At 46.1% G+C, this 17,963-nt stretch overlaps 1 protein-coding gene across 5 annotated transcripts in view; it reads right to left on the bottom strand.

Annotated features, from left to right (window-relative positions):
• Positions 1-17,963, bottom strand: part of DPP6 (dipeptidyl peptidase like 6) — a 910,604-nt gene that overhangs the window by 214,181 nt on the left and 678,460 nt on the right. For all 5 annotated transcript variants that reach the window (XM_053608766.1, XM_053608764.1, XM_053608762.1 and 2 more), the window contains exon 6: positions 2,172-2,224. In XM_053608766.1, coding sequence (XP_053464741.1) covers positions 2,172-2,224 — 53 coding nt within the window. The remainder of the gene's footprint in view (positions 1-2,171; positions 2,225-17,963) is intronic.

The raw sequence follows: 17,963 nt of genomic DNA, 5'->3' as shown, positions 1-17,963 counted from the left end.
GGGGGTGGGACACTGAATGCCTTACCTGCCACCGTTTACCATATATCTTGCAATTCTATAAGAATCCTTAGAAAAAAATTAAACTAGCACTTCACGAAAAATCTGATCTTTATAGCAATAATGTTCATTCTCTCATTTGTGAAATTTCATCTTAATTTGAATTAATCCAAAGGGATTGTTTTCATAGCATGGAGTTTGAGTCAGCCTGGCTGTCATGGGATGCCAGCTCTCCCATACACCAGCTACTGAGAGGCTGGGAAGTGACGGAGCTGTCACTTAAAATGGGGATGAGAATGGTTTTCTTGCAAGGCTGTTGAGCAGGGGTAAAGGTGTATGAAAGCCAATCAATGAATGACTGCTATCACCACTACTATCATCACTTTAAAACCACTGAACACAGCTCAGGATGTGTTGGTGTGGTCTGTGAGGGGTTAGCTCAAGGCTGTGGAGATCGAAGAGCGGAAACGGAGCCTCGACACAGACCATTTTGTCTTAGGTTTTAGGAACTCCTTTGCTAAGTTCTTAAAAATCTGTCTCTCCTAAATTCTGACTGATGCAGTGAAATCATAACACAATCTGTTGGACATAAACTACTTTTAGCGTTTGGAGTTGTAAAATGTATATATGATGGAATAAAATACCCATCACCTACTACAAATTCCATTGTTCCCAGAAGGGGCAGATAAATCTCAAGGCATAATGATGTTCTTGCCTGTCGTGACCTTTGAAGATACTTATCTGCTGGGAAAAGGGTAGAATAATTCCTCTTTACAGGAGAACATTCAGGGTTCTGTTTCACTTAATGGGAAGTTCCCGTGGATACTTGCTTTTTGCTACGCTAGGCCACCTTCACTTTCTTTGGCTTGATTTTTCTAATAACCTAACACAAACCATCAGCCAAGTTTGTGCATATCTTACAAGCGCTTTGCCTTTGTCTGAGGCCGCATGAAATGATTTTCCCCATGTGTGTTTTCCGAGGACACGCCCACACCCTACCTGAGTGTAGCAGAACTCAGCACAGCTGTAAACACTCGTGGGGTGATCAATGCTTCCTTACAGAACAAGGCTCTCCAGGAACTGTTGGTGTTTGTTTAAATTTGCTTGGGAAAATTAAGACACCTCCACTTAAATATTCCCCAGCTCCCACACGACACTGCCAGCAGCTCAAGTCAAGTCCTTTATAAACATTTCCTGAGCTCCTAACCTTTCTCCAGGTGGGGTGACAGAGCCAGGAGCTAGGCGTCCGGGGTGAGAGACTGGGTGGGTGGGGGGAGAAGAAAGAGTACGAGACAAGAGCAAAAGTAAATACAACAAAAAGCTTCTCTGCTGGACTCTCCTGGTTTGTCTGTGTCTGACTCAATAAATGGCTTCACCACTTTAACCAGCGCCTTGACTGCCCTGGGATTCCAGATGTCGTGTGGGGGCATGTCTACTCAGCCCTGAAAACTAAAATCACACCTGCCCTCACGTCTTGTCTTCCCACACCAGCTCTGGTCCCAGATCACACATTTCTGAGACACCAATGAGCGGAGCTGCACAGTCTGAGGCTGTGAAATAGTAAGACTATTGTGGCCCAGTGGAATGTCGGTGCTGAGCCTTCGCTCCTGTGTGCATAGCTATGCAAAGAACAGACCATAAAACACAAACACACGGGCCACCCATGTCCCCCTCCAGGCTGCGGGAGGAGTGCAGCTCTGGCGCCCCTCGCCAAGCTGGACCCACCTATCCGGCCCCTTCCCAGTGCACCACTGGACTTGTGATCACAGCAGCTCACTCTATCCCACAGATATGTTCCGGGTTTTTGATAACACTGGTACAGGAGAGAAGCTTCCATTAATGTGGCTATGACCAGGAGCCCTCTGGGCCACTAAGACGGAAGTTCTGGCTCTGAAGAACCTCCAGGGCGAACCCCAGGAGCCAGGGAAGAAGGGAGGCAGAGTAGTTCTAGGGAGGGGGCTTCATACACAGACAAGTAAATGGACTCAAGAACCCCCCCCAGACCCTCAGTGGGGGTACCCACGGAGTCACAGAGGTCCCAGCATTGTCAGGACCCCAGCTGTCACAGCCACAACTCACTGTTCCCTGCCCTAAGGACTGAGTGAGTCACTGTTCCTCCCATCACTGTGTTCTGCAGATTTCTAATTAAAAAATAAATGAAAGAACAACCTTACCCGTGAGGAATTTTGCTCAGGACATAATATCCGGTATAGGAATGTTGATATATCTGAAATAGACCAAGAGGAAAAAAAAAGCATTGAGACAAAGGCTGTGACTCCGATATTTTTCAAATCACTGTGAGTCCTGGCGAACACCAGTGGGCCCAAAGCAGTTAATCCACAGATCTGGGGGCAGAGTCTTTTATTTACTTAGGGAGTCTATTTGCATACCCTGTTTGTTTTATTTTCAGCATTTGCAGGGGTTTATAGGGCAGCCAGAGGCTTGAAGTCATCTCCACGGCTACCTGGTTTTAATTAAATTAGGGGCACAGGTTTCCAGCTTAACTAAATATAGCACAGAACTAATGAGGACACCTGGGTCACTGGGGACCTGTGGCCAGCGAGCCCCACACGATGCTGGGTTCCTGTGCACCATGGCAAGGGGGCCACAAGAAGTTCCACTGTGTACCTTCAGGAAGCTGGAATTCTGGAGCAAATCTGGGCTTAATTGGACAAACTCTTGGTCCTCTGACAATGTCATGTGCTTCTCTCAATTTCTGAGAGGGGAGGTGACAAGAAGTCGCTGCCAGAGGCAGTGTACAGTGGGACACAGTACAGCTTCCAACAGGGCAGCAAGGGAAAATCCAAAACACTGTCTCAAAACTCCTATAATCCCTGAATCGTGGCTGTCTCTCTTATACTCTCAAGCTACAGGATTACACCCCAATCCCTGAATGCAATGGATAGACTTTGAGGGATACCCCCAAAGCAGAAGAAGACAGCTCGAGAAATACTGGTGTTACTCACCTCCAGCTTTCTAGGTAGAAACCTCCCCCTGCCCCACGAAACGGGATGGGTGACTCGGTAGGGTTGACGTGAGATCCCATTCATTCCTTTCCTCTGCCTGTACCTTCTAAGAGTGGGCACCCTGTGTGGCTAAACGCTCTGTGACTGGCATTTAAAACCATCTCTCTAAAGATAACAGGCAAGGGACACGCAGGAAAGGGAGACACACCCGGGCAGAGTGAGCTGAATGGGGATGTTCAGCTGGTGCTGGTGACGGGAATGAGCCTGCAGGAGCAGAGTCAGGTCTGCGGACACCATGGCTCCCTACCTAGTCGGGACCTCTGACGTAACTTCCACAGAATCACAATGAACTTAGAATTCTTGGAGAAGAAGAATCCAATGCAAAAGTAAATAACAGCACTTAAATCCCAATAATCTGGTTCTTCCAGAGACCTTGAGACTCCTGAGGAAATCCGGGGTCCAGGGTGACCTGCTCTGAAGGCAGCGGGTGGGCAGATGCTACTCAGAAGCAAAGGAGCCACTGCCAAGGGGCAGACTCGTGCAGGCTGCTGGGGCAGCTTCCCCGCATTCTGATGAGGAGCCCCTGCCCCTGACACGTGCGCTGTTTCCAGATGTGAGAGAAGAAGAGGCAGGCCTGATACCTGCTCCTGCATCTTGAGTAGGTCACTGCTCACAGAGCACCCACCACAGGACCCTGTGTTGGGACTGCACAATGCCCATGTGGGCTGGACCAGCCAGCCAGACTGCCGGCTTCCCCACAGTTAGGGCTTATGGTGCTGCTGGCCTGTTTCTGAACTCCCTGCTGGTTACCTTGTCATATGATCCATCCACTTCACATTCACAGCAACTCAAGGGAGGAGCCAAACTGATTGTTTTTGAAAAATAAGTTTTATTTCAAAATATTAGGGGGTGCAAGTATTCTTGTCACACAGATGATCTGTGTAAGGCTGAAGTCAGGGTTTACAGAGTGCCTGTCACCAGGACAGTGTGCGTTGTACCTGCCACGTAAGTTTTCACCCCTCAACCCCCAGCCTCACCCCTCGGTTTCCGAGGTGCTTTACGCCTCCGCATGCCCACCACTTGGCTCCCACATACTATGAGAACATGCGGTGTTTGTTTTCCATTCCTGAGATACTTCCCTTAGAGTAATGCTCCTCAGCTCCAGCCAAGCTGGAAGGCCTACCTTTGTTCAGACCAGAGGCAGGTACAAGACAGTTATAGCAAGAGCAGAGGCAGGTGGAGGAGAGAGAGGGGGGTGGGTTGGGGGGAGGCGGCAGGGCAAGGAAGGCTGCAGGGGGCCTAACTCTGTGCCTTTGCGCTCTGGCTGGACCCAGTGACTCTAACGAACAGGAGGTGTTAGACTTCTGAGACTAGGTTACACAAGGTATGGTGGCTCCTTCTTGTCTTAATGTCACTTGCTCTGAGGAAGCCGCTGCCATGTCATCAGGACAGTCAAGCAGCCCAGGCTCTGCCCCATCTGATTGCCAAAGCAAGCAAGGAATGGAGGCCTCACCCGACAGCCATGTGGGTGGACGTGGGAGTGGATTCTTCACCCCAGGTCAGGCTCTCAGGTGAAGTAGCCCTGGTGACAGCTGCTGCATGAAGAGCCACTCAGTCAGAGCCACTCAGCTAAGATGGCCCCGAGCTCCTGATCCACAGCAACTGTGAGACAGTAAATGTTGGTTGGCTTAAGCCACTGAGTTTTGGGGTAATTTCCTACACAGTGGTAGGTAAATAATATAGCTAATTTAAATCCAGAGAAAACAAATGATGATTAAATCATGTATAGATAAACGTCTTCTTAGATACTACATTTCCTTTCTATAAACTTCCAGAAATTTCTCAAGTAGACAAATTCCTTATCAAAACAGTGTCAGGACAGAACAGGTGAGGGGCAGGGCGAGACAGCCTGTAGACCACGAGGCTCAGGGAAGACCTCGGCGTTCCTGCAGCAAGCAGTCCACCCGGAGACGGGGACAGGGGCTGGCGGTGCAGAGCACACACCTCTCGGCACACACAGACCAGGAGCCCTTTATGCAGCAGATGTTATTATTCTATTTTTACAGGTAGGAAAATTCAATCTTAAGGAATTGGAGTATACCCAAGAGAGATTTGGTCTGAGGTCTGTCTCTCTCTAAACATCCTCTTGGAAATTGCCTGAATCAACATTATAACACTTAACTCTCAAGTTACAAGCCCAAGTTGATTACTGTCAATTGAAAACTCAGGGTAGCAACAGATACAATGAGTTTGCAAAGTGAGAACTCACGCCATCTTCCTCGGTGGAAGGCCTAGTTCTTTAATCCAGATGGCAACAGTGATGTACATTTATTCCCTGGTTATGCCATCTCCCAAACACACACCTAGACTTCTGTCTTCACATTATTCTTAAATATAGCACCAAATGATGCTATAAAATTCAGCTCTGCAACTGTCTCCTAAGTGGCACCCACAAAATAAAGAAAGCTCAGTTTTAAATAACCCTACCAAGGCCACAGCAAGAGGAAGATGAGAGACCTATATAGCCATTCTGAGATGAGTAAGGTAGAATCTCATTGCAGATTCAATTTTCATTTCCCTGATGATTGGTGATGTTAAAGATTTTTTTTCATATGTTTGTTGGCCATTTGTCTATCTTCTTTTGAAAAACTCTGTTCATGTCATTTGCCTACTTTTTGATGAGTTTGTTTTTTTCTTGCTGATTTCAGTGCTTTGCAGGTTCTGAATATTGGTCCTGTGTCTGATGTATACTTGCAAATATTTTCTTCCATTCTGTAGGTTGTCTGTTCTCTCTGTTGATTATTTACTTTGCTGTGTAGAAGCTATTTTAATTAAATCTCATTTATTTTTACTGTTGCTGTATTTGTCATTGGGATCTTAGTAATAAGTTCTTTGCCTAGATCGATATCTAGAAGAGTTTTTCCTAAGTTTTCTTCTAGAATTTTTATGATTTCATAGCTTATAGTTAAGTCTTTTCTCCATCTTGAATTAATTTTTGTATATGGTAAGAGATAGGGGTCCTTTGAATTCCTTTGTACCCAATTTCCCATCAGCATTTATTGAACAGGGCTCCTGTCCCCAGTGTATGTTGCTGTTTGTCTTTTTGAAGATCAGTTGGTTGTAGGTAGATGGTTTTATCTCTGGGTCCTCTATTCTGCATGACACACGTCTCTACTTTTACGCAAGCACCACGATGTTGTGGTTACTATAGCCTTGTAGTGTAATTTGAGTTCAGGTAACGTGATGTCTCTAGATTTGTTATTCTTGTTAAGATTTCTTTGGTGATTTGGGCTCTTTATTGGTTCTAATTGAAGCCTAGGATAACTTTTTCTAGTGTGTGAAATATGATGTTGGTATTTTGATGGGGATTGCATTGAATGTGTAAATCATTTTGAGCAGTACGGATTTTAACGATTCTGATTCTGCCAATCCACAAACATGACGTGTTTTTCATCTTGTGTCATTGATGGTTTATTTAATCAGAGTCTTGTAGTCCTCCCTGTAGTGATCTCTCACATCCTTGATTGAGTATATTCCTAGGTATTTAATTTCCTTTGTAGCTATTGTGAATGGCATTGGGTCTTTGATTCTGCTCTCAGATTGATGGTTATTAGTATATAGAAATGCTAGACTTGTGTACATTGATTTTATAATCTGAGACTTTCCTGAATTTATTTATCAATTCGAGGCCTCTTTTGGTGGAGTCTTTAGGGTTTTCTAGATAGAAGATCATAACAGCAAACAGGGATAGCTGACCCCCCTCTTTACTGTTTTGAATGTGTTTTCTTTCCTTCTCTTGCCTGATTACTCTGGCTAGGACTTCAAATACTATGTTGAGCAGAAGTGGTGACAGTGGGCATCCTTGCCTTGTGCCAGTTCTTCTAGGGAATGCTTTATATGTTCCCCATTCAGTATTTATTTATTTTTTTGAGACAGAGTCTCACTATGTCACCCTTAGTAGAGGGCCGTGGCATCACAGCTCACAGCAACCCCAAATTCTTGAGCTTAAGCAATTCGCTTGCCTCAGCCTCCCAGTAGCTGGGACCACAGGTGCCTGCTGTTTTTTTTTTGCCATTGTCGCCATCGTTTTTTAGCAGGCCCTGGCCAGGTTTGAACCCATCAGCCCCGGTGCATGTGGCCAGTGCCCTAATCACTCAGCTACAGGCACTGAGCCCCCCATTCAGTGTTATGTTGGCTGTGTGTTTTTCATGGCTTTTACAATTTTGAGGTATGCCCCTTCTATGCCTAATTTGATGAAGGTTTTTATCATGAAAGGGTGCTGGATTTTATAGAATGCTTTTTCTGCATATACTGAGATGATCCTATAGTCCTTAGTTTTGCTTCTGTTCATGTGGTGAATCAGATTTATTAGTTGGTGTATGTTGAACCATGCTTGCATCCCTGGGATGAAACCCACTTGATCATGGTGAATTATCCTTCTCATGTGTTGTGGAATTCCATTTGGTAGTATTTTGCTGAGGATTTCCACGAGGGGTATCTGTCTGTAGTTTTCTTTTTTTGTTGTGTCCTTTTCTGGCTTTTGTATCAAGGTGATATTGGCTTTGTAAAATGAGTCAGGGAGTATTCCTTATTCCTGGAATAACTTTTGTATGATAGGTATCAGTTCTTCTTTATAGACCTAACAGAATTTGGCTCTGAATCCATTTTTTTCCATTGAAAGACCCAACATCTTGCTAAAACTTCTGACTTCCTATTGGGTTGCTGTCCTCACTCCTATGGCTGATGGTCCAGTGATTTATCAGTCCTGATTCTGAAGTAGAATGATGATGAAAAAATGCCTGAATGAACCATTCCTCCTTAGAGAGGGCTTTTCTCTCCTCTTAGGCAGAAGATCACAATCACCCCATGTTCTAATGACAACAGTTGGCAAACATCTTCATATACCCTGCCCATTTATTTTATACCATTTTCATGAAGTTAATCTTATTGTAATGATTCAGAAGGAAAGACCTTGTAGCAGACCCCCAATAACTTGACAAAATTAAAATACTTAATAAAAAGTAAAGATGTTTAGTTCATATGACATATGAGGGAAATACTGTATTAGGAAATAACTCACGATAAACAAAATGTGCCTTGTTCGTCCCCTGGTTGCATGTCTTACCGTCACTGCTGGATGGAATTTCGTGCGACAATCTGGGAAAGGTCCAGATGCAGCAAGTTCACAACTGTCACAGTCAAATGCAAAAGCAACTGACAAATCCCCAGGGTCCAGTATTTGCATCTCATCTCCTCCTCTCTCACTGGAATAACTGGTCTTCCACAAAACTTCTTAAATAGTATCCATTGTATTCATCCCTACTATGAAACTAATTTATAGTTTTCAAACGAAAGCTATAACCCAATTATAGCCCAAGAATATGGGGAAAGGGGAAAGGGAGGGGTAAGGAGGGGGAGGATGGGTGGAGTGACAGTGACTGGTGGGACCACACCTGTGGTGTACCTTACAAGGGTACATGTGAGACTTACTAAGTGTAGAATATAAATGTCTTAACACAGTAACTAAGAAAATGCCATGAGGGCTATGTTAACCAGTGTGATGAAAATATTTCAAATTGTATATAAAACCAGCACATTGTACCCCATGATTGCATTAATGCACACAGCTATGATTTAATAGGAAAAAAAAAGAACTTCTTAAATTTAAGAGAGTAGAATCTGAGATTTCTTCTTAGACAAGGGCATGTCTCTACTACCTTCTCCTGCCCTCGACGCCACACCCAACGCTGACACACTTCAGTTCATTCTCCTGTGGCCCTCGTCTAAGGCACTGATAAAGAGTGTTTATGTCCTTTGCATCCTTCACATATGTTTTTTTTAACTGATGATTTGCTAGAAGAACATCTGAGTATAAAAACGATATGGTTAAAAATGGGGGCGCATCTAAGTAAAATATCACCTATTTCAGGGAGATGAATAGTAAAAACCTTTGTTGTGATTCCAACTATGTCTCCAAATATCAATTTCAAAAACATCTCTGACATCTAGAAAGAGCTGAGTAATTTTTTGTCATCTCCTCCAGTCTTCCCTGGACGCTTCAATTCAAATAGCTGTTTCCACGTTTCTGGGCTCCTCTGGGAACAAGTGAGAACAATACCAGTGATGCCAAGAAGAAATCCAAAGGAAGTGATCCGTGAGAATTTCTTCCTAACTAATTTGAAGGGTGCACACCAGCCGGCGCCGCCTTTCCCCCGACCTCCTCACACCCCTGTCCTGTACTTGGCAGACCACGGAGACACAGACGCCTGGTTTCCAAACCAGTCCTGGCAGCTGCCTTCCTGCTTCCCTGCCTTTCTGTTTCGTTGTTTTGCCAGACTGTCTGCTGACTCATTCCTAATTCTGCTTGAGAATACAACAGTTTCTTTTTTCCTATTCGATTTACACCTTGGGATATGTTTGCTCTATATATTTACCAGGCTAAATGCTATACATAGTTATAACTACATAAATACTAATGTTAGTAGATAAATACTTCTATTTATATTTTCAGGGCTCAAAAGATGTCCTAAATTATCTTATGTTGCTATTCTTCCTGAATGATTGTGTGTGTATGTAAGAGAGAGTGTGTGTGTATGTAAAATCTCCTTTCCTTTTATTGGACAAATCCCAAGCAATGTGGTTTTATTATTTAAAATATCGTACCCAAGGCCTTTCAGACTGTCCTGATGGATTTGGGAAGTTTCTGACAGGGGAAGATGCACCTCCCCCACTGAGGTCACCACCGGTCACCAGGGAACACTCTGTGGGGGATGGAGTCACAGGGCGCCACACACAGAGAGAAAAACCCTCCCTGCATGTTCCTAGCAGCGGGCTTTGTAGCAGACAATGGGCAAAAGCTGGAGACTTTCTGCAAATAGTCACAGGGACCCTGAGCATGAAAACGTATCTCAACAAAGAAAGGCCAGAGCAGAGCAGAGGGCCCCTGCTGATGAAGCTTGGTGTCACCTGGACACAACATCAGGAGACAGATGTCCACCCCGCATGTTCCCTGCGTCACAGCTGGTGGAGCCTTTTCTGCAGCAACTGCCCTTCTATATCAGAAGCCCCGACTTCTGCACCACGACTGATTTTAGCTTAACCACTAAGTCCCTTGCAATAAATCCCTTCATGGGCAAGATAGACAATCAGGATAGAAGCAATCTGAGAAGATTCTGGAATCCAACAGGTACACCTCAGCTGAGAGAGACCTCTCCAGTGCCGCCCTGGCTGAGACGGCCTTGTGTACGCACGCTTCGCTTCCTGGAGTTTCCTCCTCGTTTCCAGCCTCGTGGTGGAAGAGTTGGCTGTCATCCCGGTCACTGTCTCCACATGTGCTGCCTTCACAGGAGGCCCTGCCCGTGCTCCCTCCTTCATGTCCCATCTCTGCCATGGACACGTTTCCTCACTGTGCTCCCGTCTCGAGCACCCCAACTCCTTTGCTTGTACCTTCAAGGCCTTCCTTTTACTTTATTAGTAACCAATGGATCCTCACAGGCTTGTCAAATCAGCACTAGGGGGTGACACGGACTCTCAGGGGGGAGAAGTGGACATCTGGTGGAGATGGCCTTTCTGGCTCCGATTCAAGCCTGTTTCCAGCCCTGTGGCCACTTCATTCCAGAATAGCAAGCCTATGAGCCACCAGCGAGGGCTGGCACTGTCACCACTGCAGTGACCCCAGAACATTTAGCGGGTCCTGTCCAGTGTGACCCCACGCACGCCTGGGAGTCTGCAGTGTTCTGCCCAGGACGCAGAGCCTGCAGGCAGCGGGCGGCGGCACCATCAGGGCTCCCTCACAGCTAAGTCTGGCATGTGATTCTATGATATCATCAACAGCCTCTGGATGTCTTCCTCATCTGGAGTGACCAAGTGCATGTCATGATATAATTTACCCCCACAAGGCAAAGTGAAAGTGGTGCTATTACTAATGCTGTCGGGAAAAGAGGCATCTCCAGACAAGCCGGGATATGTGGTCTCCCATGTTACCACGTCTCTGTGAGTGATCCCAGCGCCTGGCAGAGCAATGAAATCACTTTTCCAGTTAAATGAGGAAAAGGGACTTATCAAAAGAAGAAATTCAATTAAGAAACTGATAAATGAGGCTAAAAACAGACAAAATAAGCAGTGCTGGGGACATGTGTGGAGTGCGTCTATCAGGAGGAATCGCAGAACTCCTAATGGTGAGTGCCCCATCCCCCCACAGGCGGCCCCTGCCATGAGGTGGAACAATCCTCTTTCCTAAGACTCGATATGGACGCATATGTTGGGGTCGGGAGACCTGTTTACCAGCAGGTGTGAGTGTTACCTGCCTTGGGGTGGGGGTTTGGGGGGTCAGCGAGCACAGGGCGGAGAGCCAGACCCAGACAAGGGGATGGAAGGGCCCAAGTTGGAAGAGGGACAATTAATGCTTACAAATTAGAAAACACATATTAAAAACAATTTTGAAAAGGCTGGTCACTGGTTATATGTAGGGTTATATGAACTTATAACAACATCATTGTAGACACATTCTTAGGGTTCCAAATCACATGATAGCTGCTAGAAAAAAACATCAAATATACAACTCTCTAGATAGGGAGGAAATGAGGATGGGAACAATTTTTAAAATTCAGGTCCACAGTCATCTACTACTAGACAAAAAAGAGAATTCTTGAAAATGTAGGGATAGTAATTGAGGTGAGGTTTCACTTCTTAGTTCTGAAACTAGGTTGTTTTTTTTTTTTCCATCTATGGATGCCCATACATTTCCCACAATCTTAGAAGGTTTCACAGCACAGGGCCTTCCAATTGTAGTACATGCCCGCGGGAGCACACACAGGGTATTCCAAAGGAAAGTGCAGGGGATCTTCAAATGGCATTTATTGGAAGTTTGAGGCTATTTTGACAGGCCTCTGATGGGGAGACCGTTGCTTCTCCTGAGCCCTCGAATGGGAAGGAATCCACCCGGGTAACACAGAGAAGCACCACCTGCTGTTGCAATTTAGTCCAATCCTTGATGCAAAAACAAAAATGCAAATGAAGGTTTGGAAGGAAGCATAATAAACGGAGAAGCTGCTCTGAGTGCTCAGAGGATAGCTGGAATTGCTTTCAACAGCCTCCATTGTCGGGCAGAGAGCACTCAGGGTGAACACCCCCTTGAAACACGGAACATGGGTTGCGTTAAGATCCTCCCATCCTGATTCCCAGTTCTGTGTGGTGAAATTTGGTGGTCTCCACAAAGGCCTCTAAATACATCTTCTGGTTTTGAAAATTCCAAAATCATTTGAGAAATCATAGCATGTTTTGCCTTTGAGACAAATTTTTGACCAGAGTTAGGAGAAAAGGGGGCTGACATTTTAATGCATGACATTCAGAAGCTGCAGGGGCACGGTGAAGGTGACATTGCAGAGCCATCAGTCAGTGCTGACCACACACTCTCCATGTGCTTGCGGCCCTCTAGTGAATGTCTGAGGAAGAGTCTTCCCATATTTCGACTGGGTTGCTGAATTCTTTTTAGGTTTTCCTACAGTTAAAAACACTGAAGGTAATTAGCTAGCACGGGTCCTCAGGATGTGCCAGGGGTCAACGCAAGGCCTGGGAGCTGGAGGTGAGGCAGAGCCTCCTGGGGGCAGTCCTCAGACCAGCCCTCTGCATCAGGATTGCCCGGCTTCCTGTCACACACTCTCCTGTGTCAGACAGAGTCTCTGGGGCTTTGAGTCTGCGGTTTGACAAAGCTATTGCAGATTCTTCGAGTGTCCTTAGGGAGCATGGCACTTGACAACTGTCTTGGGCACATGACTTGCAAATCCGGTTTCACTTAGAAATTGCCTGGGGCCTTTTCCAAAGTGCTGATGCCTCAGCACCTGATGCTCGGGCTCACTGCCTTTCTGCCGAGCGATCGGTGTGTAGTGGGCACACGCAACCCACTTTCTAGGTAGGCGTCACTTGTGTCCACACACCTGCAGGCCGTATCTCTACACACAAACACACACAGCGAAGTGCTTCCTGATGCCATGGCCTCTGCTGTCAGTCCCACCCCAGAAGGCTACTGGGCTCTTCTGGTAGTCTGACATGCAGCACTCGCTATTAACTTCCTGGTCCCTGGGCCAGACTTTCTACAAGTGTGTTTGTGTGTCCCTGGTGGCAGGTGATGACTCCTCAGTGCTATGTGAGTGGACATTCTTTAATCACCATAACTCCCTATTGGTCTTCGCATGTATTCATAATTAGGAAGATTTAAGTAGCCATCAAACCTAGATTCTGCTTACATCACTGCTCGGGGCAAGGGCCAAGAGGTGATGAAATCAGGCTGAAGTTGATCTGAAGGAAACAGCACAGAGACAGCAGGTGGTGGGATTGTGGACACAGCGCGAATGCTCTGTCACCCGACCCTGGGTAAACTTGGGCCAGTTACCAACATGTTCTCAGCGTGAGTCCCCTCACCTGTGAAGTGGGGATGATATCAGAACTGAGATCACATAATTAAGAAAAGTCAAAGTGGGGTAACGCATTAAGTAGGCACAGGCATGGGAGGAGCCCACACCCAGGGCCCTTAGGGAGAGAGGCTGGGCCGCAGCCCCGTCCTCCAGGAATGCCTGGCTCTGAGCACGGCAGAAACTCCTTGAGTTTTGAATTCTATACCAGTAAATTGTAGGGATAGATGACAGTAATACAAACACAGTGAGAGTTACACTAGATGATGCCTAAGGCTCCACTCCACAGCCTGGCTGTGACATTCCAGAGGCATCAGTGTCCAAAGAGACACAGCGGAAGCCGTGTCTGGGGAGGCCACGCTCCAAGTGCACAGAGAGGGAGCTCCCTGCAGCCTGTGGGCCACTCTGATTCAGCTTCTTGTAAGCCAATTCCCACCCAAAGAACCTCTACTGAGCTTCTGCCCCACAGGAGCTGGGGGTAGGACAAGATTCTTTTTGCTCTGCAAAAAAGGTGGACATTCTTTTCCCATAGGATATAATTTTGGAGTGAGACAGTCCTGGGACCTTCTGGCAGCTCTGTAACAGCCACATGGGGCAAAGAGCTGAAGGATGCAGCAGCCAGCCCCAACACAAAGGGGAACTGCCGAGTGAACAGACCAAGTTAGGAGTCAGACAGAAGCACAGTCCTGTTCACTTCGCTTGGGCCCTGCTTGGAAGCTCACGGGCTGGCACTGGACTGGTCAGTTAGGTAGCCCCTCCTCCTTCTTTACTTAAGCCTCTCTGGGTCAAGTTGTTTTTTCCCCCCATGAAAAGAAGTGCACCACCTGCTGATTGCCTGAAGAGCCTTTGTCTTCCCATTTTCTTAAACCTTCTTTCTCTATCCTGTCTTCCATCAGCTCGGACTCTGGGGTTTCTCTTTAGTCTTATCCTAATTAAGAATAATTTGCTTTTTCTTGGGAGGAAAGGTATGGGGGCAGGTCTTGCTTATTTATACACTAGTAATAAACAGGTGAGTCACAGAGACACATGCGATCCAGGAGGCAGGGACGATAATAGTGGGGGAAGCCCACTGCTGCCTGTCAGAGACTGGCAGAGAGAAACCAGAACCCATGGCTGATTCTAGTTTGAGGCAGCAAGACCTTCTTACTGGGAGTTCTTGCACTGCTGACCATCTGATTTGACCCATGCCCATGGTCAGACTGCACGCCTCTGAAGGCTCACTGCTCCTCACAAGATGGAGACAGTGGCAGGTGGAACCTTGGACACCATGGCTCCAGTATTCTTAGCTGCACAAGACAGACATTATCAAAAATATATTTTGTATTCTCAAAGGACATTATTCCACTTATAGTGTGGGTTGTGGGCTGGAGAGAGGGACCCAGGTGGGAATGAAGAGCCCACCTCTCTGCTGCTCTGTCCTCCCAGCTGGGTTTGTTCTTTTCTTCTCTGCACTAAACACAAAGTGCTGGATCCTTCAGAAATCTCCAGGCTTGATGCGCTGATCCTTGGGTCATGAGCGAAGTCAGTGAGGCTTCTCAACAGCCCAAAGCAAACACATTCTATCAGAGACGCCTTCCTGTACAGCAGACACCTTCCAAACACTTGGTGCTGGGCGTGGTGAAGGCCTGTGGACGGCGCTTGGCACCTGTGGCCTGTGGAGTTACTTTGGAAAGACAGTTTCTTCTCTCCAACCTGCAGCTGTGTTCTTACTTTGCTAAAGGTTATAGACTTTTAACTTGATACAATAATATTAGGGAATTGATGCCTTTGCTTCCTTCAAATGAAATGGCATCCTTCCTCTAACATTCCAGAATGTTCCCTGTCTCTAATTACCTCAAGGCCAACACTGAGGCCTTCTATCAGATAAGTGGAGGCCCAGTTCCATCTGTCTGAGCTTGTTTCTGTCTCCTGTTTGTATCTATTGACTTGGTTGAACTCTCGACTAGATGAGGGAGCCACCTGGAGCTTGAGGACTTGGCTCTCATGCCCTCATTCAGAGGTATCTTCTTACCTCTGAATCCCATAGAAGGAAGACTTTTCCCCATCCCCATCATCTCCCAAACCCTCAACACCGTGTGTTGGCATTTTCAGACTCTTTCCAGGGCTGGTCTGTTCTTACAACCACAAAAATAAAGGGAGGCTTTGGAATTTTCTTATATTCATAAATTAAAATTGTGGACTATTTATGCACAACAAACAGACAGCATTCAATTTTGAAAAGATGCTGGGAGCAGAGAAATCGGCTTTTAGGAGGTGGATTCCTAGACCTGACCTTACACTTGTTGAATTATATCGTCTAGGGCAGCAGTTCTCAACCTGTGGGTCGTGACACACAGGAACTATATTAAAACGTTGCAGCATTAGGAAGGTTGAGAACCACTGGTCTAGGAGGTGGAGCTGACTATCACATCTTCCACACTCACTGGGGCTTGCTGTGAGGGTTTGGAGCCGCCAGTGTTGGGGAAATCGAGTCTGACTCCAGGCTGGTCTGCTGAGAGGCTCCTGATACAAACCCGAGGCTTCCAGACAGAGCCTGTGCCAGCGATGGGGACAGATGACTGTCCTGTGAGGCATAGGGCCTCCCCAAGCACAAGGGTGAGTACACTTTTCAGTGGGGTGATAGAAAAAAGCCACATCAAGGGCCTCAGGGAGGCGCTGTCCCTAAATCATCCAGGAAACTGGCAGCCCACCCTCTCGTCCAACACCTCTTGGAACTGGAGCTGAGAGTTGGGTGTGCAATTCAGAGAAGAGAGAGGCAGGAGAGAGATTATGTCCAGGCATCGGGAGGGGCGGATGCTGGTGTTAATGAGGACAGAGTTGCTGGGGGTGACAGAAAGGTCCTAGGTAGAGACAATGGTGATGGTCACCTGGCATTGTGAGTGTGCTACGCCACTGAGGTGGACACCCATGGACAGTTAAAATGATGAACATTGTGTATATACATATGTTTCCCACAAAACACTGAAGGGGAACAGAGATTGCAATATTTTAAAATTTAATATGTGATTAATTGTCATTCAAGAAAATTTGAATGCATTTTATTATATGGCGACTTATGACCCTGAGAGGACAGGGATTCATCCCTGGTATGATAAGGCACGGAAAGTGTGATGTGATGGGCTCTGAAGTTTTTGTTTTTAAAATTTTAACTATTAGTGATGGCACATCACTGGCCATTCATGGAGCACATATGATCTCTGGAACTGTAGAGCTAAGTGGGTCCTTAGGACGACCTTTCCTGCCTCTCCTCTTACCGGGGGTAAGTGATTTGGCTCTGGCAGAGATCTGTTAATGATAAAGATAGCCAACAACCATGGCCTCCTGATTCCCAGCCCAAAGTGCCTCCATGCAAAACTCCCTCCCCCACAGGAAAATCAAAATGCCCTAGAAAAGTCACACTTTAAATTCTGATCATCTCCTATCAAGGTGAGATCTCCAGCTGCCCACAGTGCCCAAGGCAGGTGCTCTCATGGGCCCTGCCTACAGCTGGCCACTTAAGCCTCATAACAACCCTGACCCTGGGAGGGAAGCAAACTATTTGCACATCGCGATGACAATCAGCAGACGATAACGTTTTGACAAACTTCACTCATTTTGCATTATTATTATTATTTTTTTGTCAAGGGCAAGTTCTCAGTAAATATCTAACAGAGATGGCTTACAGCAGGGCAGGCCTTTCCCCTTTTTCCTTCTGCTTTGTTATATAATAAACGTACTCTAACCAGTTAATGCTCAGATCACAGAATGCTTCAATTAAATGAAACATTAACATTTAACATCAGCTCCCAGGAGGACTGAAACTCACAGTTTCTACTGATGGCTTTGTTGCCGATGTTAATTTAAATGCAAGCAATAAAGGCTCCCAATAACCCCAGACACTATGGTCTTCAGGCAGAGGTAGGACAACTTTGCCAGAGAAAAGAAAACAGAGCTATACAACCCAATAAACCCTTCGAAACAACAAGGCTCAGTCACCCGACTTGAGTGGAAATCTATTTTATTTGCACCTAACAAAAGCTACGGAACATTTGATAGAGAAGAAAAAATGAAAAGAGAACGACAGTCCTCTATCCTTCCCTTCAATCACCACAGGCTAATCCCTTGTTACTTAAAGACTTAGACTCCAGCTCCTCCCATAATTAAACTGACACAAAAAACAGGGAGATTAAAAACCAGCAGAACAAAACCAGTTACAGGAAGCGAATCCAGAGAAGCAGCCTGTGAGGCGGAGTCTGAGGAGCTGAAGCAGCAGGTGGAGCCAGGCTCGGCCACAGCCTTTCCTCACAGCCCTTCCGTGGTGACCTGGTGAAGGGGTCCTCCTGACGGGGAGGACATTCATCTCAACAGACTCTGGGGGGAGGAAGTAGCACTGGATAGATAAAGCCTGCTTTTGTGTTGTTTCAGTATTATTACATTGTTAAACGTTAACTTTTTAAAATTAAATCATAGCTCTGTAAATTAATGCAATTAAGGGGTACAATGTGCTGGTTTTATACACAATTTGAAATACTTTCATCAAACTGGTTGGTTAACATAGCCTTCACCACACTTTCTTACTGTGTTCAGAAATATTCTACACTTAGTAGATTTA

This window comes from Nycticebus coucang, chromosome 11, assembly GCF_027406575.1.
Source record: "Nycticebus coucang isolate mNycCou1 chromosome 11, mNycCou1.pri, whole genome shotgun sequence".
Lineage (NCBI taxonomy): Eukaryota > Metazoa > Chordata > Mammalia > Primates > Lorisidae > Nycticebus > Nycticebus coucang.
The sequence above is the reverse complement of the archived record's forward strand: the minus strand, read 5'-3'. Positions and strand labels throughout refer to the sequence as shown.